The 27,968-nt window shown below is 47.5% G+C and overlaps 1 protein-coding gene across 1 annotated transcript in view; it reads right to left on the bottom strand.

The window, feature by feature from the left end:
* Window positions 1-9,971: 9,971 nt before the first annotated feature.
* Window positions 9,972-27,968, bottom strand: part of STT3A (STT3 oligosaccharyltransferase complex catalytic subunit A) — a 262,701-nt gene continuing 244,704 nt past the window's right edge. The window contains exon 18 of the mRNA XM_069224404.1: window positions 9,972-10,244. Within this exon, the coding sequence (XP_069080505.1) occupies window positions 10,206-10,244 (39 nt within the window). The 3' untranslated portion in view covers window positions 9,972-10,205. The remainder of the gene's footprint in view (window positions 10,245-27,968) is intronic.

The following is a 27,968-nucleotide window of genomic DNA, read 5'->3' on the forward strand; positions in this document are numbered from 1 at the left end:
CAGGAGTGACCCCCAGGAGGCCCTCTCCCTTGCCCAGGTGGTGGCTACCCCAAGGAGCCCCCCCCTTGCCTGCCTGCACCGCTGAAGAGACCCCTTGGTCTCCCATTGGAAACCCGACGAGTGTTTGCACTCTGCACCCGGCCGCCCCCGCGCTGCTGAGGTTGTACTTTTTGTGTGGACTCGTGTCCCCCCCGGTGCCCTACAAAACCCCCCTGGTCTGCCCTCCGAAGACGCGGGTACTTACCTGCTGGCAGACTGGAACTGGGGCACCCCTTTCTCTCCATTGAAGCCTGTGTGTTTTGGGAACCTCTTTGACCTCTGCACCTGACCGGCCCTGAGCTGCTGGTGTGATAACTTTGGGGTTGCTCTGAACCCCCAACGGTGGGCTACCTTGGACCCAAACCCGAACCCTGTAGGTGGTTTACTTACCTGCAAAAACTAACAATACTTTACCTCCCCCAGGAACTGTGAAAATTGCACTGTGTCCACTTTTAAAACAGCTATTTGTGTTTTATGTGAAAAGTATATATGCTACTGTAATTATTCAAAGTTCCTAAAGTACTTACCTGCAATACCTTTCAAATGAGATATTACATGTAGAATTTGAACCTGTGGTTCTTAAAATAAACTAAGAAAAGATATTTTTCTATACAAAAACCTATTGGCTGGAATTGTCTCGGAGTGTGTGTTTTCTCATTTATTGCCTGTGTGTATGTACAACAAATGCTTAACACTACTCCTTTGATAAGCCTACTGCTCGACCACACTACCACAAAATAGAGCATTAGTATTATTTCTTTTTGCCCCTATCTTACCTCTAAGGGGAACCCTTGGACTCTGTGCATGCTATTCCTTACTTGGAAATAGCACTGTAGGAAGTTGGCTCTGTATGTGCTATTTCAAAGTAAGGAATAGCATGCACAGAGTCCAAGGGTTCCCCTTAGAGGTAAAATAGTGGTAAAAATAGATAATACTAATGCTCTATTTCGTGGTAGTGTGGTCGAGCAGTAGGCTTATCCAAGGAGTAGTGTTAAGCATTTGTTGTACATACACATAGACAATAAATGAGGTACACACACTCAGAGACAAATCCAGCCAATAGGTTTTGTTATAGAAAAATATATTTTCTTAGTTTATTTTAAGAACCACAGGTTCAAATTTAACATGTAATATCTTGTTTGAAAGGTATTGCAGGTAAGTACATTAGGAACTTTGAATCATTTCAATTGCATGTATACTTTTCAAGTTATTGACAAATAGCTACTTTAAAAGTGGACACTTAGTGCAATTTTCACAGTTCCTGGGGGAGGTAAGTTTTTGTTAGTTTTACCAGGTAAGTAAGACACTTACAGGGTTCAGTTCTTGGTCCAAGGTAGCCCACCGTTGGGGGTTCAGAGCAACCCCAAAGTCACCACACCAGCAGCTCAGGGCCGGTCAGGTGCAGAGTTCAAAGTGGTGCCCAAAACGCATAGGCTAGAATGGAGAGAAGGGGGTGCCCCGGTTCCGGTCTGCTTGCAGGTAAGTACCCGCGTCTTCGGAGGGCAGACCAGGGGGGTTTTGTAGGGCACCGGGGGGGACACAAGCCCACACAGAAATTTCACCCTCAGCAGCGCGGGGGCGGCCGGGTGCAGTGTAGAAACAAGCGTCGGGTTCGCAATGTTAGTCTATGAGAGATCAACGGATCTCTTCAGCGCTGCAGGCAGGCAAGGGGGGGCTTCCTCGGGGAAACCTCCACTTGGGCAAGGGAGAGGTACTCCTGGGGGTCACTTCTCCAGTGAAAGTCTGGTCCTTCAGGTCCTGGGGGCTGCGGGTGCAGGGTCCTTTCCAGGCGTCGGGACTTAGGTTTCAGAGAGTCGCGGTCAGGGGAAGCCTCGGGATTCCCTCTGTAGGCGGCGCTGTGGGGGCTCAGGGGGGACAGGTTTTGGTACTCACAGTCGGAGAGTAGTCCGGGGGTCCTCCCTGAGGTGTTGGTTCTCCACCAGCCGAGTCGGGGTCGCCGGGTGCAGTGTTGCAAGTCTCACGCTTCTTGCGGGGAGATTGCAGGGTCTTTAAAGCTGCTCCTCGAAACAAAGTTGCAGTCTTTTTGGAGCAGGTCCGCTGTCCTCGGGAGTTTCTTGTCTTTTTCGAAGCAGGGCAGTCCTCAGAGGATTCAGAGGTCGCTGGTCCCTTGGAGGGCGTCGCTGGAGCAGAGTTCTTTGGAAGGCAGGAGACAGGCCGGTGAGTTTCTGGAGCCAAGGCAGTTGTCGTCTTCTGGTCTTCCTCTGCAGGGGTTTTCAGCTAGGCAGTCCTCCTTCTTGTAGTTTGCAGGAATCTAATTTTCTAGGGTTCAGGGTAGCCCTTAAATACTAAATTTAAGGGCGTGTTTAGGTCTGGGGGGTTAGTAGCCAATGGCTACTAGCCCTGAGGGTGGGTACACCCTCTTTGTGTCTCCTCCCAAGGGGAGGGGGTCACAATCCTAACCCTATTGGGGGAATCCTCCATCTGCAAGATGGAGGATTTCTAAAAGTTAGAGTCACCTCAGCTCAGGACACCTTAGGGGCTGTCCTGACTGGCCAGTGACTCCTCCTTGTTATTCTCATTATTTTCTCCGGCCTTGCCGCCAAAAGTGGGGGCCGGGCCGGAGGGGGCGGGCAACTCCACTAGCTGGAGTGTCCTGCGGTGCTGTGACAAAGGGGTGAGCCTTTGAGGCTCACCGCCAGGTGTTAGCATCTCCACCCAGTGCAGGCTTTGTTACTGGCCTCAGAGTGACAAAGGCACTCTCCCCATGGGGCCAGCAACATGTCTCTAGTGTGGCAGGCTGCTGGAACTAGTCAGCCTACACAGATAGTCGGTTAAGTTTCAGGGGGCACCTCTAAGGTGCCCTCTGGGGTGTATTTTGCAATAAAATGTACACTGGCATCAGTGTGCATTTATTGTGCTGAGAAGTTTGATACCAAACTTCCCAGTTTTCAGTGTAGCCATTATGGTGCTGTGGAGTTCGTGTTTGACAGACTCCCAGACCATATACTCTTATGGCTACCCTGCACTTACAATGTCTAAGGTTTTGTTTAGACACGGTAGGGGTACCATGCTCATGCACTGGTACCCTCACCTATGGTATAGTGCACCCTGCCTTAGGGCTGTAAGGCCTGCTAGAGGGGTGTCTTACCTATACTGCATAGGCAGTGAGAGGCTGGCATGGCACCCTGAGGGGAGTGCCATGTCGACTTACTCGTTTTTGTCCTCACTAGCACACACAAGCTGGCAAGCAGTGTGTCTGTGCTGAGTGAGAGGTCTCCAGGGTGGCATAAGACATGCTGCAGCCCTTAGAGACCTTCCTTGGCATCAGGGCTCTTGGTACTAGAAGTACCAGTTACAAGGGACTTATCTGGATGCCAGGGTCTGCCAATTGTGGATACAAAAGTACAGGTTAGGGAAAGAACACTGGTGCTGGGGCCTGGTTAGCAGGCCTCAGCACACTTTCAATTGTAAACATAGTGTAAAGAAATGGCTCCCTGTTGCAGTTACCCCCCACTTTTTGCCTGATACTGATGCTGACTTGACTGAGAAGAGTGCTGGGACCCTGCTAACCAGGCCCCAGCACGAGTGTTCCTTCACCTAAAATGTACCATTGTATCCACAATTGGCACACCCTGGCATTCAGATAAGTCCCTTGTAACTGGTACTTCTAGTACCAAGGGCCCTGATGCCAAGGGAGGTCTCTAAGGGCTGCAGCATGTCTTATGCCACCCTAGAGACCCCTCACTCAGCACAGACACACTGCTTACAAGCCTGTGTGTGCTAGTGAGAACAAAATGAGTAAGTCGACATGGCACTCCCCTCAGGGTGCCATGCCAGCCTCTCACTGCCTATGCAGTATAGGTAAGACACCCCTCTAGCAGGCCTTACAGCCCTAAGGCAGGGTGCACTATACCATAGGTGAGGGTACCAGTGCATGAGCATGGTACCCCTACAGTGTCTAAACAAAACCTTAGACATTGTAAGTGCAGGGTAGCCATAAGAGTATATGGTCTGGGAGTCTGTCAAACACGAACTCCACAGCACCATAATGGCTACACTGAAAACTGGGAAGTTTGGTATCAAACTTCTCAGCACAATAAATGCACACTGATGCCAGTGTACATTTTATTGCAAAACACACCCCAGAGGGCACCTTAGAGGTGCCCCCTGAAACTTAACCGACTGTCTGTGTAGGCTGACTAGTTCCAGCAGCCTGCCACACCAGAGACATGTTGCTGGCCCCATGGGGAGAGTGCCTTTGTCACTCTGAGGCCAGTAACAAAGCCTGCACTGGGTGGAGATGCTAACACCTCCCCCAGGCAGGAGCTGTAACACCTGGCGGTGAGCCTCAAAGGCTCACCCCTTTGTCACAGCCCAGCAGGGCACTCCAGCTTAGTGGAGTTGCCCGCCCCCTCCGGCCACGGCCCCCACTTTTGGCGGCAAGGCTGGAGGGAACAAAGAAAGCAACAAGGAGGAGTCACTGGCCAGTCAGGACAGCCCCTAAGGTGTCCTGAGCTGAGGTGACTCTGACTTTTAGAAATCCTCCATCTTGCAGATGGAGGATTCCCCCAATAGGGTTAGGATTGTGACCCCCTCCCCTTGGGAGGAGGCACAAAGAGGGTGTACCCACCCTCAGGGCTAGTAGCCATTGGCTACTAACCCCCCAGACCTAAACACGCCCTTAAATTTAGTATTTAAGGGCTACCCTGAACCCTAGAAAATTAGATTCCTGCAACTACAAGAAGAAGGACTGCCCAGCTGAAAACCCCTGCAGCGGAAGACCAGAAGACGACAACTGCCTTGGCTCCAGAAACTCACCGGCCTGTCTCCTGCCTTCCAAAGAACCTGCTCCAGCGACGCCTTCCAAAGGGACCAGCGACCTCGACATCCTCTGAGGACTGCCCCTGCTTCGAAAAGACAAGAAACTCCCGAGGACAGCGGACCTGCTCCAAGAAAAGCTGCAACTTTGTTTCCAGCAGCTTTAAAGAACCCTGCAAGCTCCCCGCAAGAAGCGTGAGACTTGCAACACTGCACCCGGCGACCCCGACTCGGCTGGTGGCGATCCAACACCTCAGGAGGGACCACAGGACTACTCTGATACTGTGAGTACCAAAACCTGTCCCCCCTGAGCCCCCACAGCGCCGCCTGCAGAGGGAATCCCGAGGCTTCCCCTGACCGCGACTCTTTGAACCTAAAGTCCCGACGCCTGGGAGAGACCCTGCACCCGCAGCCCCCAGGACCTGAAGGACCGGACTTTCACTGGAGAAGTGACCCCCAGGAGTCCCTCTCCCTTGCCCAAGTGGAGGTTTCCCCGAGGAATCCCCCCCTTGCCTGCCTGCAGCGCTGAAGAGATCCCGAGATCTCTCATAGACTAACATTGAAAACCCGACGCTTGTTTCTACACTGCACCCGGCCGCCCCCGCGCTGCTGAGGGTGAAATTTCTGTGTGGACTTGTGTCCCCCCCGGTGCCCTACAAAACCCCCCTGGTCTGCCCTCCGAAGACGCGGGTACTTACCTGCAAGCAGACCGGAACCGGGGCACCCCCTTCTATCCATTCTAGCCTATGTGTTTTGGGCACCACTTTGAACTCTGCACCTGACCGGCCCTGAGCTGCTGGTGTGGTGACTTTGGGGTTGCTCTGAACCCCCAACGGTGGGCTACCTTGGACCAAGAACTAAGCCCTGTAAGTGTCTTACTTACCTGGTTAACCTAACAAATACTTACCTCCCCTAGGAACTGTGAAAATTGCACTAAGTGTCCCCTTTTAAAACAGCTATTTGTGAATAACTTGAAAAGTATACATGCAATTTTGATGATTTGAAGTTCCTAAAGTACTTACCTGCAATACCTTTCGAATGAGATATTACATGTAGAATTTGAACCTGTGGTTCTTAAAATAAACTAAGAAAAGATATTTTTCTATATAAAAACCTATTGGCTGGATTTGTCTCTGAGTGTGTGTACCTCATTTATTGTCTATGTGTATGTACAACAAATGCTTAACACTACTCCTTGGATAAGCCTACTGCTCGACCACACTACCACAAAATAGAGCATTAGTATTATCTATTTTCACCACTATTTTACCTCTAAGGGGAACCCTTGGACTCTGTGCATGCTATTCCTTACTTTGAAATAGCACATACAGAGCCAACTTCCTACACATAGCATCAGCAAAGGCAAAAAGTCAGGGGGCAACCATGCCAAGGAGGCATTTCCTTACAAGCACATACAGAGCCAACTTCCTACACTATTGAAAACCCGACGCGTGTTTGCACACTGCACCCGGCCGCCCCCGCGCTGCTGAGGGTGTACTTTCTGTGTGGACTTGTCCCCCCCGGTGCCCTACAAAACCCCCTTGGTCTGCCCTCCAAAGACGCGGGTACTTACCTGCTGGCAGACCGGAACCGGGGCACCCCCTTCTCCATTGAAGCCTATGCGTTTTGGGCACCATTTTGACCTCTGCACCTGACCGGCCCTGAGCTGCTGGTGTGGTAACTTTGGGGTTGCTCTGAACCCCCAACGGTGGGCTACCTTGGACCCAAACCTGAACCCCGTAGGTGGTTTACTTACCTGCAAAAACTAACAAACTCTTACTCCCCCCAGGAACTGTTGAAAGTTGCACTGTGTCTAGTTTTAAAATAGCTATATGTGATTTATGTGAAAACTGTATATGCTATTTTGCTAATTCAAAGTTCCTAAAGTACCTACCTGCAATACCTTTTTCATTTGAAGTATTAGATGTAAATCTTGAACCTGTGGTTCTTAAAATAAACCACGAAAATATATTTTTCTATACAAAAACCTATTGGCCTGGAATTGTCTTTGAGTGTGTGTTCCTCATTTATTGCTTGTGTATGTACAACAATTGCTTAACACTACTCCTTTGATAAGCCTACTGCTCGACCACACTCCACAAAATAGAGCATTAGTATTATCTCTTTTTGCCACTATCTTACCTCTAAGGGGAACCCTTGAACTCTGTGCATACTATTCCTTACCTTGAAATAGTGCATACAGAGCCAATTTCCTACACTATGCATAGGAGATTCCTATGCACTGCCTTAAGTGTCCTTCTAATCCTGGGCTATGTGTGCCCACATGTTTTAAATTGTTCCACACTCAACAGTTACTAGGAGCAATTGTGAGAGTAATAGTGAACTAACTGGTCTATCATTTTCAAATTTTTTCTTCAGATTTCACGGCTGGCATTAGTGTGATGTATTTAATTAGAGCTGTTGTGTTTGTAACTAAAGCTTTTTTATCTACTGCCAATAGATTTGTGTTCTCTTTTTTATTTAAAAGAAATGTGACTGTGCACGTGGACTGGCACTTGGCTGGCGGTGTGTGTGGACTGGCGCTTGGCTGGCGGTGTGGGTGGACTGGCGCTTGGCTGGCAGTGTGGGTGGACTGGCGCTTGGCTGGCAGTGTGGGTGGACTGGCGCTTGGCTGGCAGTGTGGGTGGACTGGCGCTTGGCTGGCAGTGTGGGTGGACTGGCGCTTGGCTGGCAGTGTGGGTGGACTGGCGCTTGGCTGGCAGTGTGGGTGGACTGGCGCTTGGCTGGCAGTGTGCGTGGACTGGCGCTTGGCTGGCAGTGTGCGTGGACTGGCGCTTGGCTGGCGGTGTTTAAGTAGTGAACTTGCTGATGGTAACTACAAACACTGCTAGCCAAATGCCAGTCCACACACGCACACTGTCTGCTGGTGAGACTGCTGAGTCAGTCCTGTGGGCGTATGAAAGTGATGGGCCTTTGAATGCCGCTGTCTGTTGATGTGAGTGTTGTAATGTACTGGGCCCATGGCTGGCTCTGTGGATGTTCTTGTGAGTGCCATTAATGAAAGGTTTGTGAATGGGCTGTAAAGCAGTTGGTGCCTTGCCACGGCTATAAAAGCTCACGAGCTATGAGTTTTACCTTTCGAATATTAAGTGTATTTCATTTTTGTGAAATCACTTGTTAGTAAAATGTTAAATTTTAAACCTTTCACTCACCCTCGTGCCAAATCCAACCGGTGGCGTGTACTTGAGGAATAGATCGTTATGCAGTAATATTTGTCTTTTCTCTCTTTCTCTGCCAAGTTGTACATTGTCTCTAGGGAAAATCTACCAACTCGATATTTTAGTAAACTAAACACTCAGGGAAACAGGATGGTGTGCCTCTCCTGCATCCCAACAATTTTTATTATCCACAATGCCCTGCAAACCTCAAAATGTGACTAAAATCAGGTTTTCCTTGCATTTTTGCGCCATGTTCTTCCAGATTCAGAAGAAAACCACAACATTCATACCTCCCAGCATTTCCCTACTTGTCCCAATATAAATGCTGCCCCACTTGTGTGGTTGGGTCTAGGGCCTGTGACAGAAACTGATCAAATTAACATAAATGGGAGTCCTCGCAAAAGGAACCCTCCTTGACCTTGGTTTGATTTGTTCTGGTGCAGGTACTGGGCCCAGCCACACAAGTAATTTACAGTTTTCATTGGGAGACTTGGGAAGGAAGGAAATGTGTGGCTCCCCGCAGATTCCAGAACATTCCATCACCAAAAAAGGACAATGTTTTTTTTTTTGTCAACGTTTGCAGAGGATTCAAAACCTAGTGAGAGCCACGCAAGTATTCTCACCCAGGATACCCCTACGTGTCTAGTTTTAAAAAAAATGTACAGGTTGGCTAGGTTTCCTTACTGCTGGCTGAAATAGGGTCACAAATCTACAGGTACCCACATTGGGAAAAGAGGGTTTTCGGTGGAAAAGTGTGCTGCGTCCATGCTGTGTTTTGGGCCATTTCCTGTTGCGGGCACTAGCTCTACCCACACAAGCGAGGTACCATTTCAATTAGGAGACTTGGGGGAATGGCGAGTGGAAAGAAGTTTGTGGATCCCCACAGATTCTAGAACTTTCTATCCCAGAAATATGAGGAAGATGTGTTTTTTAGTCAAAGTTTGAGGGTTACAAGGGATTCTGGGTAATACAGCTTGGTGAGAGCCAGGCAAGTCAGCCCACCCTGGATACCCCTAGGTGTCTAATTTTAAAAAGTGTACAGGTTGGCTAGGTTCCCCTAAGTGTCCACTGAGTTAGGGTCCAGAATCTAGCAGTACCCACTTCAGAAAAAAGTGTCAATTTTCGATGGAAAAATGTGATGTGTTCGTCTTGTGTTTTGGGTAGTTTCTGTTGCGGGCAATATGCCTACCCACAAAAGTGAGATGCCATTTTTATTGGAAGACTTGTGGGAGCAAAGATTAGTAGAACATTTGTTGTTACCAATTGGATTTTGTTGCATTTGTGACTTTCAAATCTAAGCCAGTGTATAAGAAATATGGTGGGGGATGTATGTAGGAGTAAACGTCTTGCAGCAAAGGGATTAAAGTGACGTTATAAATTAAACTGGACTGGACTGACCAAAAACTGTATATGCTTTATATCACACATAATTAATTAGATATAAACCTAAGATTAAGGGCATTATTTAGAACCAGGCGGATTGATTACTCAGTCACATTGATGACAGATATCCCGTCTGCTGAAATCTAGATCCCGTTGTATCCTAAGCGATTTAGGATTGCGATTTTGGTGGATGGGATATGCGTCATAGATGTGATGTAGTAACCCGTTCACCGAATTCTAAATCAGGTCCTAAGAGTTTAATTAGTATGGTTTTGTGATGATAACCACTTGGAACAGACACTAGAAGACCAAGTTAGATTAAAGCACAAAATACAAGTAAAAATGAATATCTTGTATTCATACCCGACAGACCATACTCTCCAATCAAGGTGGTCATCTACGTAACTAATCTGTTTTCCCTGATGTAATTCCTCTTTTCATCAGTGTTTGTGTTCTTTCTAGAGTGTATTATGAAACACATTAGCACCTTGTGGAATGCTATAGAAAAATGTTTAAATAAGAATTATAAATACTGTAATATGTGCACGTGGCAAGTTAATAGACTTCCCACAAAACAGACGTAGAAAGATACATGTCTGTAACCCCCTCTTTATTTGGCTACTATAAAACCAAAGAAAAACAAAAAATAATTTGAGAACGTGTTCATATTTATACAAATCATTCACCCAATATGGACTGTATTATACATGACTTCACAGGCAATTAAATCCAATCTCATCCTGCAGATAGAAACGGTATAAAAAACATCATCTGGTTCACAGGTGAAGGCTCTTTCAGTGCTGCTTGCGTCAAGGCTGAAGGCAACTATGTTCTCGATAACCCACGATTATCAAGGTCTTTTACCTATTCAAAAAATAAAGATAACTTGTATTTTTTTCAGAATATATATGGCCAAGTTTACAGCACAACCAAGAACAGTTGAGGCAAAGTCAAATTTGCCAGAGTAATACATAGGTCATTCACCAAAACAAATTATTATTATGTAGAATGAATATGCATCAAAATGACATGTGTCACTCTAGCGAAAACTACAATGCAGGCAATGTTTAGATCAACAGCTAGACTGGCATTTTTAACATGCATTGTCAGTCACTATGTCTGGTTATTTTTGTTTTTTACAACACAGATTTTGCACTTGAAGAATGGGGTGGTAGTGGGGGGCGTGTTTACAGTATTGTACAATTGTGCTTGAAACATGTTTTCAAGTTTTTTGCTCCTCATCAGTGAGGTATAGATTGATTGTGTCCTTCAAAACTGAGTAGGTATTAATTCAGGTATTTCAAGCATTACACCCCTCACTTTCTGACTTTACCCACAAAACAGAAGTTTTGTGCCTTATAGAAACAAGAGTAGAAAGTAAAAGCTACTTACCTTATATTGCTGGTTACTAAACAATTTATATGCATATCCCCCAGTATAGAAAAGCTGTATGTCTGCAGTGCCACCAAGTGGTGCCAAGCAATTCCATCTGTAACTCCACCCACTGGACATGATACCACGTGTGTATAAAAGGCGCTAACCTGTGTGCAGGTATCAGTCCCAGATACATTTCAGTGCTCCGGCAAGGTGTCCGGAGAGCAGCAAAGAGCATCAGTGACAGCGACAATTACACCATACAACATGTTTTTCATACCTTCGGTTTATTTATAAGTACAGCACGGACTCATTAAAGGAGGAAGGAGAATGGTGAGGAATCTGCAGGAAGATTTTTGTATTCACCATTATGAAAATGTCACTTACCCAGTGTACATCTGTTCGTGGCATTAGTCGCTGCAGATTCACATGTTGAGCACAGTCCGCTGCCTGGTGTTGGGCTCGGAGTATTACAAGTTGTTTTTTTTCGAAGAAGTCTTTTTTGGTCACGGGACCGAAGGACTCCTCCCTCTTCGGCTCCATTGCGCATGGGCGTCGACTCCATCTTAGATTGTTTTCCCCGCAGAGGGTGAGGCTGGAGTTGTTGGCTATAAATAGTGCCCATGCAATGGAGTGAATACGTATGTACATAAAAAGTTTATAATAATTATTTACAAATGTACAAATGTTTAACATTTAAGATTTACTTCTAAACGGCTACAGGCTTCCCGGGGAGGCGGGAGGGCACATGTGAATCTGCAGCGACTAATGCCACGAACAGATGTACACTGGGTAAGTGACATTTTCAGTTCGATGGCATATGTTGCTGCAGATACACATGTTGAGCATAGACTATAAAGCAGTTACCTCCCCTAAAAGCGGTGGTTTAGCCTGTAGGAGTTGAAGTAGTTTGGAATAATGTTCTTAGTACAGCTTGCCCCACTGTAGCTTGTCGTTTATTAGTACATCTACACAGTAGTGTTTAGTAAATGTATGAGGCGTAGACCAGGTTGCAGCCTTACATATTTCGCTCATAGGAATGTTTCCTAGAAAGGCCATTGTAGCACCTTTCTTTCTGGTTGAGTGTGCCTTTGGTGTAATAGGCAATTCTCTTTTGGCTTTAAGATAGCATGTTTGAATACATCTGACTATCCATCTAGCAATGCCTTGTTTAGAGATTGGATTTCCTATGTGTGGTTTTTTAAAAGCTATGAACAGTTGTTTTGTTTTCCTGATTAACTTTGTTCTGTCAATGTAGTACATTAGTGCTCTTTTGATGTCTAATGTATGTAGTGCCCTTTCAGCCACGGAATCTGGCTGTGGGAAGAACACTGGTAATTCTACTGTTTGATTTAAATGGAATGGTGAGATTACTTTTGGTAGAAATTTTGGATTTGTTCTTAGAACTATTTTATTTTTGTGTATTTGAATAAATGGTTCTTGTATGGTAAATGCCTGTATTTCACTTACTCTTCTGAGGGATGTGATTGCAATGAGAAATGCGACTTTCCACGTTAAATATTGCATTTCACAGGAATGCATGGGTTCAAAAGGTGGACCCATGAGTCTTGTTAAGACGATGTTAAGGTTCCATGAAGGAACTGGTGGTGTTCTTGGTGGTATAATTCTTTTTAGCCCTTCCATGAATGCTTTAATAACTGGTATTCTAAATAGAGACGATGAATGAGTAGTTTGTAGGTAAGCAGATATTGCTGCGAGGTGTATTTTTATAGATGAAAAAGCGAGGGTTGCTTTTTGCAAATGTAGTAAGTATCCCACTATGTCCTTTGTAGAGGCATGCAATGGTTGGATTTGATTGGTATGGCAGTAGCAAACAAATCTTTTCCACTTAGATGCATAGCAGTGTCTAGTGGAAGCTTTTCTAGCTTGTTTTATGACCTCCATACATTCTTGTGTGAGGTCTAAGTGTCCGAATTCTAGGATTTCAGGAGCCAAATTGCTAGATTCAATGATGCTGGGTTTGGATGCCTGATCTGTTGTTTGTGTTGTGTTAACAGATCTGGTCTGTTGGGTAGTTTGACATGCGGTACTAGTGAAAGGTCTAGTAGAGTTGTATACCAAGGTTGTCTTGCCCATGTGGGTGCTATCAGTATGAGTTTGAGTTGGTTTTGACTCAATTTGTTTACTAGATATGGAAGGAGAGGGAGAGGGGGAAAAGCGTATGCAAATATCCCTGACCAACTCATCCATAGAGCATTGCCTTGTGATTCGCGGTGTGGGTACCTGGATGCGAAGTTTTGGCATTTTGCGTTTTCTTTTGTTGCGAACAAATCTATCTGGGGTGTTCCCCAAATTTGAAAGTAATTGTTCAGAACTTGGGGGTGAATTTCCCATTCGTGGACTTGTTGGTGATCTCGCAAAAGGTTGTCTGCTAGTTGGTTTTGGATCCCTGGAATAAATTGTGCTATTAGGCGAATGTGGTTGTGAATCGCCCACTGCCATATTTTTTGTGTTAGGAGACACAATTGTGTTGAGTGTGTTCCTCCTTGTTTGTTTAAATAATACATTGTTGTCATGTTGTCTGTTTTGACAAGAATGTATTTGTGTGTTATTATGGGTTGAAAGGCTTTTAACGCTAGAAATACTGCTAACAGTTCTAGGTAATTTATATGAAATTTTGTTTGGTGTACGTCCCATTGTCCTTGAATGCTGTGGCGATTGAGGTGTGCTCCCCACCCTGTCATGGAAGCATCTGTTGTTATAACGTATTGAGGCACTGGGTCCTGAAATGTCCGCCCTTTGTTTAAATTGTTGCTGTTCCACCATAGAAGCGAGAGGTATGTTTGGCGGTCTACCAACACCAGATCTAGAAGTTGACCCTGTGCTTGTGACCATTGTGATGCTAGGCACTGTTGTAAGGGTCGCATGTGTAGTCTTGCGTTTGGGACAATGGCTATGCATGATGACATCATGCCTAGAAGTTTTAGCACAAATTTTGCTTGTATCTTTTGGTTTGGAAACATAGCACTTATTACCTTGTGGAATGCTTGAACTCTTTGTGGACTTGGAGTGGCAATTCCTTTTGATGTGTTGATGGTTGCCCCTAGATATTGTTGTGTCTGAGAAGGTTCGAGGTGTGACTTTGTATAGTTGATGGAGAAACCCAGTTTGTGAAGGGTTTGTATGACATATGTGGTGTTGTTTGTGCACTTTCTTACTGTGTTGGTCTTGATTAGCCAATCGTCTAGGTAAGGAAACACATGTATTTGTTGTCTCCTGATATGTGCTGCTACTACTGCTAGACATTTTGTGAATACTCTTGGTGCAGTTGTTATTCCGAATGGCAACACCTTGAACTGGTAATGTATTCCTTTGAATACGAACCTTAGGTACTTTCTGTGAGAAGGATGTATTGGTATATGAAAGTACGCATCTTTTAGGTCTAATGTGGTCATGTAATCTTGCTGTTTGAGCAGTGGAATGATGTCTTGTAGTGTGACCATGTGAAAGTGGTCTGATATGATGTAGGTATTTAGTGTCCTGAGATCTAATATTGGTCTTAATGTTTTGTCTTTTTTTGGAATTAGAAAGTACAGGGAGTAAACTCCTGTGTTTTTTTGTTGTACTGGTACTAATTCTATTGCATCCTTTTGCAGTAGTGCTTGAACTTCTAAGTCCTAGAAGTTCTAAATGTTGTAGTGACATTTTGCGTGTTTTTGGAGGGATGTTTGGTGGGAATTTGTGGAATTCTATGCAATAGCCATGTTGGATTATTGCTAGTACCCAATTGTCTGTTGTAATCTGCTGCCAAGATTGGTAGAATTGGCTTAGTCTTCCCCCCACTGGTGTTGAGTGAAGGGGTTGTGTGACTTGAAAGTCACTGTTTAGGTGGAGGTGTTTTTGGAGTTTGGAATTTTCCCCTACTCCTTGGGAATTGACCCCCTCTATATCCCCTGAAACCTCCCCTTTGGAATGAACCCTGATAGGGTGTGATTCTTGTTTGTTGGCTGGTGGTGTCTGTGGGTTGGCCACGAAACCCCCCTCTAAATGGAGTTTTTCTAAAAGAGCCTCTGCTCTGCGGGGAGTAGAGTGCGCCCATGGCTTTGGCCGTGTCTGTGTCCTTTTTTAGTTTTTCAATGGCTGTGTCCACTTCAAGGCCAAAAAGTTGTTTTTCGTTGAAGGGCATATTAAGGACAGCCTGCTGGATTTCAGGTTTGAACCCTGAAGTGCGGAGCCATGCGTGTCTCCTTATGGTGACTGCAGTGTTGACTGTTCTTGCTGCAGTATCGGCTGCGTCCATTGAAGAGCGGATTTGATTGTTCGAGATCGTTTGTCCCTCTTCAACTATTTGCTGCGCCCTTTTTTGGTATTCCTGGGGAAGATGGTCTATGAGAAGTTGCATCTCATCCCAGTGTGCGCGGTCATATCGGGCTAGCAGCGCTTGAGAATTTGCGATGCGCCATTGGTTGGCTGCCTGTGATGCGACTCTTTTCCCTGCCGCATCAAATTTTCGGCTTTCTTTGTCCGGAGGTGGGGCGTCGCCAGATGTATGGGAATTTGCTCTTTTGCGAGCTGCCCCTACTACTACGGAGTCAGGTGGTAACTGCGAAGTAATAAACACTGGGTCTGTGGGTGGTGGTTTATATTTCTTATCCACCCTTGGGGTGATGGCTCTTGATTTTACGGGCTCTTCAAAAATTTGTTTTGCGTGCCGTAACATCCCTGGTAGCATTGGGAGACATTGATATTGGCTATGTGTAGCCGAGAGGGTGTTAAATAAAAAATCATCCTCTATAGGATCGGAATGCAGTTGGACATTGTGGAATTCTGCTGCCCTAGCCACCAGTTGCGAGTATGAGGTACTGTCCTCTGGCGGTGACGGCTTTGTGGGGTATGAATCGGGATCGTTGTCCGGCACTGGGGTGTCGTATAAGTCCCAGGCGTCTTGATCCTGATTATCTTGACTTATAGTAGTTTGCGCTGGTGAGTGCATTTGTGGTGGAGTTTGTGCCGGCGATGCCTGTTGTGGTGGAGAGGGCGGAGGCGTGACTTTTTTAATCACTTTGGCTTGTGGTTGTGCGTCATCCTTGAGAAATCCGATCCTTCTTTTTCTCATTATTGGGGGAAGGGTTGATATCTTCCCTGTGTCTTGTTGGATGTACAGTCTCTTTTGTGTGTAGTCTGATTCTACACTTTGGAGCTCTTGTCCAAATCTGTGCATCTGGCCACTTATTCCTTGTTCCTCTGTGTAGGAAGGAGGTGTGGAACTTTTCGGCGCCGAGAGAGAATCTTTTTTCAGCTTCGGTACCGACTGAATTTTTGTGGCTTTCGGCAGTGTGTCTCGGTGCCGATGTTTTTCGGTGCCGGCATCTTGTTTTTGCTTCTCGGAGCCGCTATCTCGGCTCCGAGGTTGCTCCATGGCGGTCCCTTGACCGGAGTGGGGTTTCTTCGCTATGGGCGTGCCCTTTTTCGGCGCCTTCGACGGGTCGCCGGTTTTATGGGTCGAGCCATGGCCTGTTGGCAGTGGCGTCCCCTGGGCTTTTGTTTTTTCGATGGTCTTTATTTTCGACGTCTTACTCACTGTTTGTTGTTGTTGTTCGACGTCGGAGTCTCCGGATTCTGAGTCCGGAACCGAGAATGTTTCCTCTTCGTCGTCGAAACGTTGTTTTGTCGGCGTGGACGCCATTTGTAGACGCCTGGCTCTTCGGTCCCGGAGTGTTTTTCTGGACCGGAAGGCTCGACAGGCCTCACAGGTATCCTCCTTGTGCTCGGGGGACAAGCACAAGTTACAGACCAGGTGCTGATCTGTATAAGGATACTTACTGTGACATTTTGGGCAGAAACGGAACGGGGTCCGTTCCATCGGCTTCGCCGTCACACGCGGTCGGGCCGACGAGGCCCCGATGGGGGATCGAAGCTACCCCAAAGTCTTCCGATGATCGGTGTCGATGTACCTAACTATCCCGATACCGAACGGAACAATACCGACGCTTTCTTCCGAGATTCTGACTAACTTTCCGAACCGAAACACGGAGCGAAAAGGAATACGTCCGAACCCGACAGCGGAAAAAAACAATCTAAGATGGAGTCGACGCCCATGCGCAATGGAGCCGAAGAGGGAGGAGTCCTTCGGTCCCGTGACCAAAAAAGACTTCTTCGAAGAAAAACAACTTGTAATACTCCGAGCCCAACACCAGGCAGCGGACTGTGCTCAACATGTGTATCTGCAGCAACATATGCCATCGAACATATTATTACCAAGGATAAGTAGCCTAATTTGGATGGATACATGTCCATGCAGATTGCTCAGATTAGAATGAGTCGCAAAGCATTATCCTCCAGGAGATGGGATTTATTAGTGCCAGTTAATCCAAGAAGTTATGCAGTACCACCCTAGCCAAGTATATGTGACTAAGTATGACAAAAGCATGTAGTGGCTGCGAGACATCAGCCATTAAACATCTCTGGTGACAGCTGTGAAAGCAGCCAAGACAAGAATGGAGTGGGCACAAACGCCCTCTGGATGTTCTATCTTGGCTAAAATGTAGTAGATCTTGATAAAAGAAAATAACCCAGTGAGAAATGGTGCGTTTCCCGGGCCACAAGGAGCTAACATCCACTCTGTTCTGCACTCTGTGGTTGATGTAGTTAGCATAAGAACACATGCCTGGAATCTAGTCTATGCATACTGGTATACCATTCCCTTAGCCCAGTCGAGGGTAATTAAGATGAGCTCTGTCTAATTCTCCTGCAGGATATTCGACAGACACTTAATTGGTGGGAAGTGGATAAGCAGGCGAGGAGAGCAGCTTAACCTTAAGGCATTACCAACGGAACCATTCAGATGGAAGAACATGGCACCAAAAAAAAAAAAAAAAAAAAAAAAAGGACAATTCTGCTTCTGGGACGTGGTGAAAAAACCCTGTCCCCTAGATATCTGTTTGCAGATTAGGGAGAATGGGTGGGTCATTACCGATGGAAAGTAACTTGTTCATCTGATAGAGATGTCTAGCCGCAGATTTATTACCTTAGATTAGATAACCAAGCAATACCTCCCTGGAGATGTGTCTGAGGAATGAAGTCACACTAGTAAGTCCTGCAGGACCTGCCCATCCCAAAAGACCTGACTGTCCAGGCCGTAGTGGTTGGTGAATGGGTGCAGAGAAGGCAGCATTGCTACCTGGCAGATTCCATGACTGGAATTCTGCATGCTAGCACAGTGTTCGCAGCATTAGCTCTGGTGGATGAGCACAAAAACCCTTAAGGGGACACTTCTTCACCAGTACATATCAGACTTTAATGCAGAGCACGATCCATCAAAAGATGATTAGTTTCAGAACAGCCTTTCCCTTCTTGGCTCCGCCATATCTCATGAAAAGTTGGACGCACATCAGCAACTCTTTAGTATGGTCAAGGTAGAAGGGAAATGCTCTTTTTTTGGTCCAGTAGATTAAGTCGCTTTCCTTCTTTAGAGGGTTGCGGCTGAGCATGAAAAGGTAGGCAGGGGGATGGACTATCCTAAATGAAAGGGATTGACAACTTTCGTCAGAAAGAAAGCTCTAGTGCGAAGGACCAGCTTGTCAGCAAAGATGGTTAGGTATGGAGGCTTTTATGATAATGCCTGGAGCTCACCGACCATCAAGGCAGATGTTATCACCACCAGGATGGCAATCTTGATGGTAAGGAGCCCGAGAGGATAGTCATGTAAGGGCTAAAAGGGAGAGCACATCAGGAATGTACGAAAGAAGGTGGAAACGTATGTTGGAGACCTTTCAAAACATATTCACAACAGGGGACTAGGAGAGGGATGCCTTATCTGGCAACTGCAGGAAGGTTGAGATGGCAGACAGTCCTTTAGGGTACCCAAAGCAGAGCCCTGCTGGGTTAGGGAAAGACTAAACAGAAGGACCTAAGAAAGGGGAGAAGAAAGAATTGATGTGCTTTTCTGCACACCATGCCACAAACTTGCCTCAATGGTAGCCGTTTACGGGTGGAGGGATGCCTGGCTGCAAAGATATCATTACACACTTCGGGTGGAAGGTTGAGAGTTATCAACTGTCACGAATCAATCTCCATGCATTAAGGCAGGACATAGACCGGTTTCGGTGAAGAACCTTTCCTTGCGAAAGAAGATCCTCCCAAAGGGACAGCCCGACCGGAGGATTGATGGCCAGGCTCAACAGTTTGGATACCAAACTCACAGAGTCCAGTCCAGAGCCACAAGGCTCAGTCACTCCTGATCTTGAGAACTCTGGGCAGAAGTGGTAGGGGCAGAAAGGCGTACACAGGAGGCCTAAGCTCCACTTGAGATGAAAAGCGTCAGTAGGAAGCTGCCTGTTTATACAGTGGACTTCTAAAAGGGGGGAGGGGGGATCTAGTGAACCCAAGTGTAGGTAGACAATTGGCCAATGCCCTTTACTTCCCTTAACGCACCCTTAAATTGAGTATTTAGGGGACCCCCATACCAGAACCTCAGATCTGCGCTGGACACAAAAGAAGGAGTAGACAAAGAAGCCTGCTGACCTGAGAACCAAGGAGCACGACTGACTTGGCGCAAACCCTCCCAGCCTGCTGCTGCATCTGACCCCTGAGGAGCAACTGACCTGTCCTGCCACTGCAGCACCAAAGAAACCAGGAGAGCTGCAAGTGCTTCGCAAATCTCATTGAATAACTCCCCTGAAGCAAAGGAGCGGATTTCCTGACTGCAGGCAACCCAAGAAAGAACAGTGAGGATCGGGACCACCAAAAACCCAATGCCAGACATCACCACTGCACCAGAGCCATCTAGCCCGAGCTGAAGTGGTCCAACAGTGTCAACATGGTTCCCAGGCCCTCCAGAGGCGAAGCTCACCTTGAGTTTGCCCACTGTGGACTTTCCAACAGTGTCTGCAGACCCCCCCCATTGCTATTGCCTCGGGTGACGGAGACCAAACGATCCACTGCCCCGGAGCGAGGAGAAGAGGACCAGGCTCATGGGACCGGGGCCCACTTATTTGGTTGGTCAGGCTGACCCTCAGTCCATACCTACAGCGTCTCAGAGCGAGAGCCATCATGAAAACTGGAGCACACAGAGCTGCTGACATTGCGCGTTGGAGAAGAAATCTAACCAAGGCTCTCCCCACTGCTGAAAGAGACCTTGCATCACCTTCAGATGGAGACCCCATTAGTGATCCGCTAGGCATCTTCAGCTGAGTTTGCCTGCCATGGTGTTCAGAGAGCCGCCCAGGTGTTGAACAACCAAAGAAATCAACTTACCTTCAAGCCATGTCCAGAGGCGCAGGGTCTCTTGACAAAGGGCCCACAACCCCTCCCACTTGTTGCAGTTCCACATGGTGGTGGTGTTGTCCGTTAACACCTGCACTAGCCTTCCCTTAGTGGAGGACACAAAGGCTTTCAATTCCAGCCAGATCATCTGGAGCTATGGCAGGGTGACGTGGAGTCCAGATTCCGCAGGAGACTGAAGGTCTCTGAACTCCACTTCTCCCAGGTAGCTGCCCCATCCCAGGAGTGATGGATCTGTCATCACTGTCAGATCTGGTTGGAGGAAGGAAGAGGGATCTGCCTCTGACCCAATCGCAGTTTGTTAATGTAGGAAGTTGGCTCTGTATGTGCTATTTCAAAGTAAGGAATAGCATGCACAGAGTCCAAGGGTTCCCCTTAGAGGTAAAATAGTGGTAAAAATAGATAATACTAATGCTCTATTTTGTGGTAGTGTGGTCGAGCAGTAGGCTTATCCAAGGAGTAGTGTTAAGCATTTGTTGTACATACCCATAGACAATAAATGAGGTACACACACTCAGAGACAAATCCAGCCAATAGGTTTTGTTATAGAAAAATATATTTTCTTAGTTTATTTTAAGAACCACAGGTTCAAATTTAACATGTAATATCTTGTTTGAAAGGTATTGCAGGTAAGTACATTAGGAACTTTGAATCATTTCAATTGCATGTATACTTTTCAAGTTATTCACAAATAGCTACTTTAAAAGTGGACACTTAGTGCAATTTTCACAGTTCCTGGGGGAGGTAAGTTTTTGTTAGTTTTACCAGGTAAGTAAGACACTTACAGGGTTCAGTTCTTGGTCCAAGGTAGCCCACCGTTGGGGGTTCAGAGCAACCCCAAAGTTACCACACCAGCAGCTCAGGGCCGGTCAGGTGCAGAGTTCAAAGTGGTGCCCAAAACGCATAGGCTATAATGGAGAGAAGGGGGTGCCCCGGTTCCGGTCTGCTTGCAGGTAAGTACCCGCGTCTTCGGAGGGCAGACCGGGGGGGTTTTGTAGGGCACCGGGGGGGACACAAGCCCACACAGAAATTTCACCCTCAGCGGTGCGGGGGCGGCCGGGTGCAGTGTTAGAACAAGCGTCGGGTTCGCAATGTAAGTCAATGAGAGATCAAGGGATCTCTTCAGCGCTGCAGGCAGGCAAGGGGGGGCTTCCTCGGGGAAACCTCCACTTGGGCAAGGGAGAGGGACTCCTGGGGTCACTTCTGCAGTGAAAGTCCGGTCCTTCAGGTCCTGGGGGCTGCGGGTGCAGGGTCTTTTCCAGGCGTCGGGACTTAGGTTTCAGAGAGTCGCGGTCAGGGGAAGCCTCGGGATTCCCTCTGCAGGCGGCGCTGTGGGGGCTCAGGGGGGACAGGTTTTGGTACTCACAGTCGTAGAGTAGTCCGGGGGTCCTCCCTGAGGTGTTGGTTCTCCACCAGCCGAGTCGGGGTCGCCGGGTGCAGTGTTGCAAGTCTCACGCTTCTTGCGGGGAGTTGCAGGGTTCTTTAAAGCTGCTTCTTGAAACAAAGTTGCCGTCTTTTTGGAGCAGGTCCGCTGTCCTCGGGAGTTTCTTGTCGTCGTCGAAGCAGGGCAGTCCTCAGAGGATTCAGAGGTCGCTGGTCCCTTTGGAAGGCGTCGCTGGAGCAGAGTTCTTTGGAAGGCAGGAGACAGGCCGGTGAGTTTCTGGAGCCAAGGCAGTTGTTGTCTTCTGGTCTTCCTCTGCAGGGGTTTTCAGCTAGGCAGTCCTTCTTCTTGTTGTTGCAGGAATCTAATTTTATAGGGTTCAGGGTAGCCCTTAAATACTAAATTTAAGGGCGTGTTTAGATCTGGGGGGTTAGTAGCCAATGGCTACTAGCCCTGAGGGTGGGTACACCCTCTTTGTGCCTCCTCCCAAGGGGAGGGGGTCACAATCCTAACCCTATTGGGGGAATCCTCCATCTGCAAGATGGAAGATTTCTAAAAGTTAGAGTCACCTCAGCTCAGGACACCTTAGGGGCTGTCCTGACTGGCCAGTGACTCCTCCTTGTTATTCTCATTATTTTCTCCGGCCTTGCCGCCAAAAGTGGGGGCCGGGGCCGGAGGGGGCGGGCAACTCCACTAGCTGGAGTGTCCTGCGGTGCTGTGACAAAGGGGTGAGCCTTTGAGGCTCACCGCCAGGTGTTACAGCTCCTGCCTGGGGGAGGTGTTAGCATCTCCACCCAGTGCAGGCTTTGTTACTGGCCTCAGAGTGACAAAGGCACTCTCCCCATGGGGCCAGCAACATGTCTCTAGTGTGGCAGGCTGCTGGAACTAGTCAGCCTACACAGATAGTCGGTTAAGTTTCAGGGGGCACCTCTAAGGTGCCCTCTGGGGTGTATTTTGCAATAAAATGTACACTGGCATCAGTGTGCATTTATTGTGCTGAGAAGTTTGATACCAAACTTCCCAGTTTTCAGTGTAGCCATTATGGTGCTGTGGAGTTCGTGTTTGACAAACTCCCAGACCATATACTCTTATGGCTACCCTGCACTTACAATGTCTAAGGTTTTGTTTAGACACTGTAGGGGTACCATGCTCATGCACTGGTACCCTCACCTATGGTATAGTGCACCCTGCCTTAGGGCTGTAAGGCCTGCTAGAGGGGTGACTGACCTATACTTGCATAGGCAGTGAGAGGCTGGCATGGCACCCGGAGGGGAGTGCCATGTCGACTTACTCGTTTTGTTCTCACTAGCACACACAAGCTGGCAAGCAGGGTGTCTGTGCTGAGTGAGAGGTCTCCAGGGGGGCATAAGACATGCTGCAGCCCTTAGAGACCTTCCTTGGCATCAGGGCCCTTGGTACTAGAAGTACCAGTTACAAGGGACTTATCTGGATGCCAGGGTCTGCCAATTGTGGATACAAAAGTACAGGTTAGGGAAAGAACACTGGTGCTGGGGCCTGGTTAGCAGGCCTCAGCACACTTTCAATTGTAAACATAGCATCAGCAAAGGCAAAAAGTCAGGGGGCAACCATGCCAAGGAGGCATTTCCTTACACAACCCCCCCCCCAAACGAAAGAGGATGAGACTAACCTTTCCCAAGAGAGTCTTCATTTTCTAAGTGGAAGAACCTGGAAAGGCCATCTGCATTGGCATGGGCAGTCCCAGGTCTGTGTTCCACTATAAAGTCCATTCCCTGTAGGGAGATGGACCACCTCAACAGTTTAGGATTTTCACCTTTCATTTGCATCAGCCATTTGAGAGGTCTGTGGTCAGTTTGAACTAGGAAGTGAGTCCCAAAGAGGTATGGTCTCAGCTTCTTCAGGGACCAAACCACAGCAAAGGCCTCCCTCTCAATGGCACTCCAACGCTGCTCCCTGGGGAGTAACCTCCTGCTTATGAAAGCAACAGGCTGGTCAAGGCCATCATCATTTGTTTGGGACAAAACTGCCCCTATCCCATGTTCAGAGGCATCTGTCTGCACAATGAACTGCTTAGAATAATCTGGAGCTTTTAGAACTGGTGCTGAGCACATTGCCTGTTTCAGGGTGTCAAAGGCCTGTTGGCATTCCACAGTCCAGTTCACTTTCTTGGGCATTTTCTTGGAGGTGAGTTCAGTGAGGGCTGTCACAATGGATCCATATCCCTTCACAAACCTCCTGTAATACCCAGTCAAGCCAAGGAATGCCCTGACTTGAGTCTGGGTTTTTGGAGCTACCCAGTCCAGAATAGTCTGGATCTTGGGTTGGAGTGGCTGAACTTGGCCTCCACCTACAAGGTGGCCCAAGTAAACCACAGTTCCCTGCCCTATCTGGCATTTGGATGCCTTGATAGAGAGGCCTGCAGATTGCAGAGCCTTCAAAACCTTCTTCAGGTGGACCAGGTGATCCTGCCAGGTGGAGCTAAAGACAGCAATATCATCAAGATAAGCTGTGCTAAAGGCCTCCAAACCAGCAAGGACTTGATTCACCAACCTTTGGAAGGTGGCAGGGGCATTCTTTAAACCAAAGGGCATAACAGTAAACTGATAATGCCCATCAGGGGTGGAGAATGCTGTTTTCTCTTTTGCTCCAGGTGCCATTTTTATTTGCCAGTACCCTGCTGTCAAGTCAAAGGTACTTAAGAATTGGGCAGCACCTAATTTGTCTATGAGCTCATCAGCTCTAGGAATTGGATGAGCATCTGTCTTGGTGACAGAGTTGAGCCCTCTGTAGTCCACACAAAACCTCATCTCTTTCTTTCCATCTTTGGTGTGAGGTTTGGGGACTAAGACCACTGGGCTAGCCCAGGGGCTGTCAGAGCACTCAATTACTCCCAATTCCAGCATCTTGTGGACTTCCACCTTGATGCTTTCCTTAACATGGTCAGACTGTCTAAAGATTTTGTTTTTGACAGGCATGCTGTCTCCTGTGTCCACATCATGGGTACACTGGTGTGTCTGACCAGGGGTTAAGGAGAAGAGTTCAGGAAACTGTTGTAGGACTCTCCTACAATCAGCTTGCTGTTGGCCAGAGAGGGTGTCTGAGTAGATCACCCCATCTACTGAGCCATCTTTTGGGTCTGATGATAGAAGATCAGGGAGAGGTTCACTCTCTGCCTCCTGATCCTCATCTGTTACCATCAACAGATTTACATCAGCCCGGTCATGGAAGAGCTTAAGGCGGTTCACATGGATCACCCTCTTGGGGCTCCTGCTTGTGCCCAGGTCCACCAGGTAGGTGACCTGACTCTTCCTTTCTAGCACTGGGTAAGGGCCACTCCATTTGTCCTGGAGTGCCCTGGGAGCCACAGGCTCCAGAACCCAGACTTTCTGCCCTGGTTGGAACTCAACCAGTGCAGCCTTTTGGTCATACCAAAACTTCTGGAGCTGTTGGCTGGCCTCAAGGTTTTTGGTTGCCTTTTCCATGTACTCTGCCATTCTAGAGCGAAGGCCAAGTACATAGTCCACTATGTCTTGTTTAGGCTCATGAAGAGGTCTCTCCCAGCCTTCTTTAACAAGAGCAAGTGGTCCCCTTACAGGGTGACCAAACAGAAGTTCAAAGGGTGAGAATCCTACTCCCTTCTGTGGCACCTCTCTGTAAGCAAAAAGCAGACATGGCAAGAGGACATCCCATCTCCTTTTGAGTTTTTCTGGGAGCCCCATGATCATGCCTTTTAATGTCTTGTTGAATCTCTCAACTAAGCCATTAGTTTGTGGATGGTATGGTGTAGTGAATTTGTAAGTCACTCCACACTCATTCCACATGTGTTTTAGGTATGCTGACATGAAGTTGGTACCTCTGTCAGACACCACCTCCTTAGGGAAACCCACTCTGGTAAAGATACCTATGAGGGCCTTGGCTACTGCAGGGGCAGTAGTCGACCTAAGGGGAATAGCTTCAGGATACCTAGTAGCATGATCCACTACTACTAGGATGTACATATTTCCTGAGGCTGTGGGAGGTTCCAGTGGACCAACTATGTCCACACCCACTCTTTCAAAGGGGACCCCCACCACTGGAAGTGGAATGAGGGGGGCCTTTGGGTGCCCACCTGTCTTACCACTGGATTGACAGGTGGGGCAGGAGAGGCAAAACTCCTTAACCTTCTGGGACATATTGGGCCAGTAGAAGTGGTTGACTAACCTCTCCCACGTCTTGGTTTGTCCCAAATGCCCAGCAAGGGGAATATCATGGGCTAAGGTCAGAATAAACTCTCTGAACGACTGAGGCACTACCACTCTCCTAGTGGCACCAGGTTTGGGGTCTCTGGCCTCCGTGTACAGGAGTCCATCTTCCCAATTGACCCTATGTGTTCCATTTTTCTTGCCCTTGGACTCTTCAGCAGCTTGCTGCCTAAGGCCTTCAAGAGAGGGACAGGTTTCTTGTCCCTTACACAGCTCCTCCCTTGAGGGTCCCCCTGGGCCTAAGAGCTCAACCTGATAAGGTTCAAGCTCCAAAGGCTCAGTTCCCTCAGAGGGCAGAACTTCTTCCTGAGAAGAGAGGTTCTCTTTTTCTGACTGTGTTGCAGTTGGTTTCCCAATTGACTTTCCTTTTCTCTTGGTAGGCTGGGCCATTTGTCCAGACTCCAGCTCTACTTTTTCACCCTGTGCCTTGCATTGTGCTCTTGTTTTTACACACACCAGTTCAGGGATACCCAGCATGGCTGCATGGGTTTTTAGTTCTACCTCAGCCCATGCTGAGGACTCCAGGTCATTTCCAAGCAGACAGTCTACTGGGATGTTTGAGGAGACCACCACCTGTTTCAGGCCATTGACCCCTCCCCATTCTAAAGTTACCATTGCCATGGGATGTGCTTTAGTCTGATTGTCAGCGTTGGTGACTGTATAAGTTTTTCCAGTCAGGTATTGGCCAGGGGAAACCAGTTTCTCTGTCACCATGGTGACACTGGCACCTGTATCCCTCAGGCCCTCTACACTTGTCCCATTAATAAAGAGCTGCTGCCTGTATTTTTGCATGTTAGGAGGCCAGGCAGCTAGTGTGGCTAAATCCACCCCACCCTCAGAGACTAGAGTAGCTTCAGTGTGGACCCTGATTTGCTCTGGGCACACTGTTGATCCCACTTGGAGACTAGCCATTCCAGTGTTACCTGGATTGGAGTTTGGAGTGGAACCTTTCTTGGGACAGGCCTTGTCTCCAGTTTGGTGTCCAGGCTGATTACAGCTACGACACCAGGCCTTTTTGGGATCAAAGTTTTTACCCTTGTACCCAGGATTGTTTTGTGAAGAGGCTCTGGGCCCACCCTCCTGTGCAGGTTTTTGGGGGCCTGTAGAAGACTCTTTACTATTTTTATTTTTGGCTGTCTCACCACCTTTCCCCTGGGGAGGTTTTGTGACCCCTTTCTTTTGGTCACCCCCTGTGGAAGTTTTGGACACCCTAGTCTTGACCCAATGGTCCGCCTTCTTTCCCAATTCTTGGGGAGAAATTGGTCCTAGGTCCACCAGATGCTGATGCAGTTTATCATTGAAACAATTACTTAACAGGTGTTCTTTCACAAATAAATTGTACAGCCCATCATAATTACTTACACCACTGCCTTGAATCCAACCATCTAGTGTTTTTACTGACTAGTCTACAAAGTCAACCCAGGTCTGGCTCGAGGATTTTTGAGCCCCCCTGAATCTAATCCTATACTCCTCAGTGGAGAATCCAAAGCCCTCAATCAGGGTACCCTTCATGAGGTCATAAGATTCTGCATCTTTTCCAGAGAGTATGAGGAGTCTATCCCTACACTTTCCTGTGAACATTTCCCAAAGGAGAGCACCCCAGTGAGATTTGTTCACTTTTCTGGTTACACAAGCCCTCTCAAAAGCTGTGAACCATTTGGTGATGTCATCACCATCTTCATATTTAGTTACAATCCCTTTAGGGATTTTCAACATGTCAGGAGAATCTCTGACCCTATTTATGTTGCTGCCACCATTGATGGGTCCTAGGCCCATCTCTTGTCTTTCCCTCTCTATGGCTAGGATCTGTCTTTCCAAAGCCAATCTTTTGGCCATCCTGGCTAACTGGATGTCCTCTTCACTGGAGTTATCCTCAGTGATTTCAGAGGTGTTGGTCCCTCCTGTGAGGGAACCAGCATCTCTGACTATTATTTGTGGAGTCAGGGCTTGAGAAGCCCTGCTCTCCCTAAGTAGGACTGGAGGGGGGGAATTTCCCTCCAAGTCACTATCTTCATCCTCTGAGTTGCCATCCTCAGAGGGGTTGGCCTTTTCAAACTCTGCCAAAAGCTCCTGGAGCTGTACTTTGGTAGGTTTGGGGCCCATTGCTATTTTCTTTAGTTTACAGAGTGACCTTAGCTCTCTCATCTGTAGATGGAGGTAAGGTGTGGTGTCGAGTTCCACCACAGTCACATCTGTGCAAGACATTTTGCTTCTAAAAGTTGGAATACTTTTTAAGAATCTAAAACTGGTTCTAGAATCTAATTCAAACTTTTACAAACTTTTAAACTCTAAAAGAAATGCTAAACAGGATCTAACACAAGGCCCTAGCAGGTCTTTTAAGAATTTAGAAAACTTTTCAAATTGCAAAAA

The sequence above is a fragment of the Pleurodeles waltl genome, chromosome 3_1 (genome assembly GCF_031143425.1).
Source record: "Pleurodeles waltl isolate 20211129_DDA chromosome 3_1, aPleWal1.hap1.20221129, whole genome shotgun sequence".
Classification (NCBI taxonomy): domain Eukaryota; kingdom Metazoa; phylum Chordata; class Amphibia; order Caudata; family Salamandridae; genus Pleurodeles; species Pleurodeles waltl.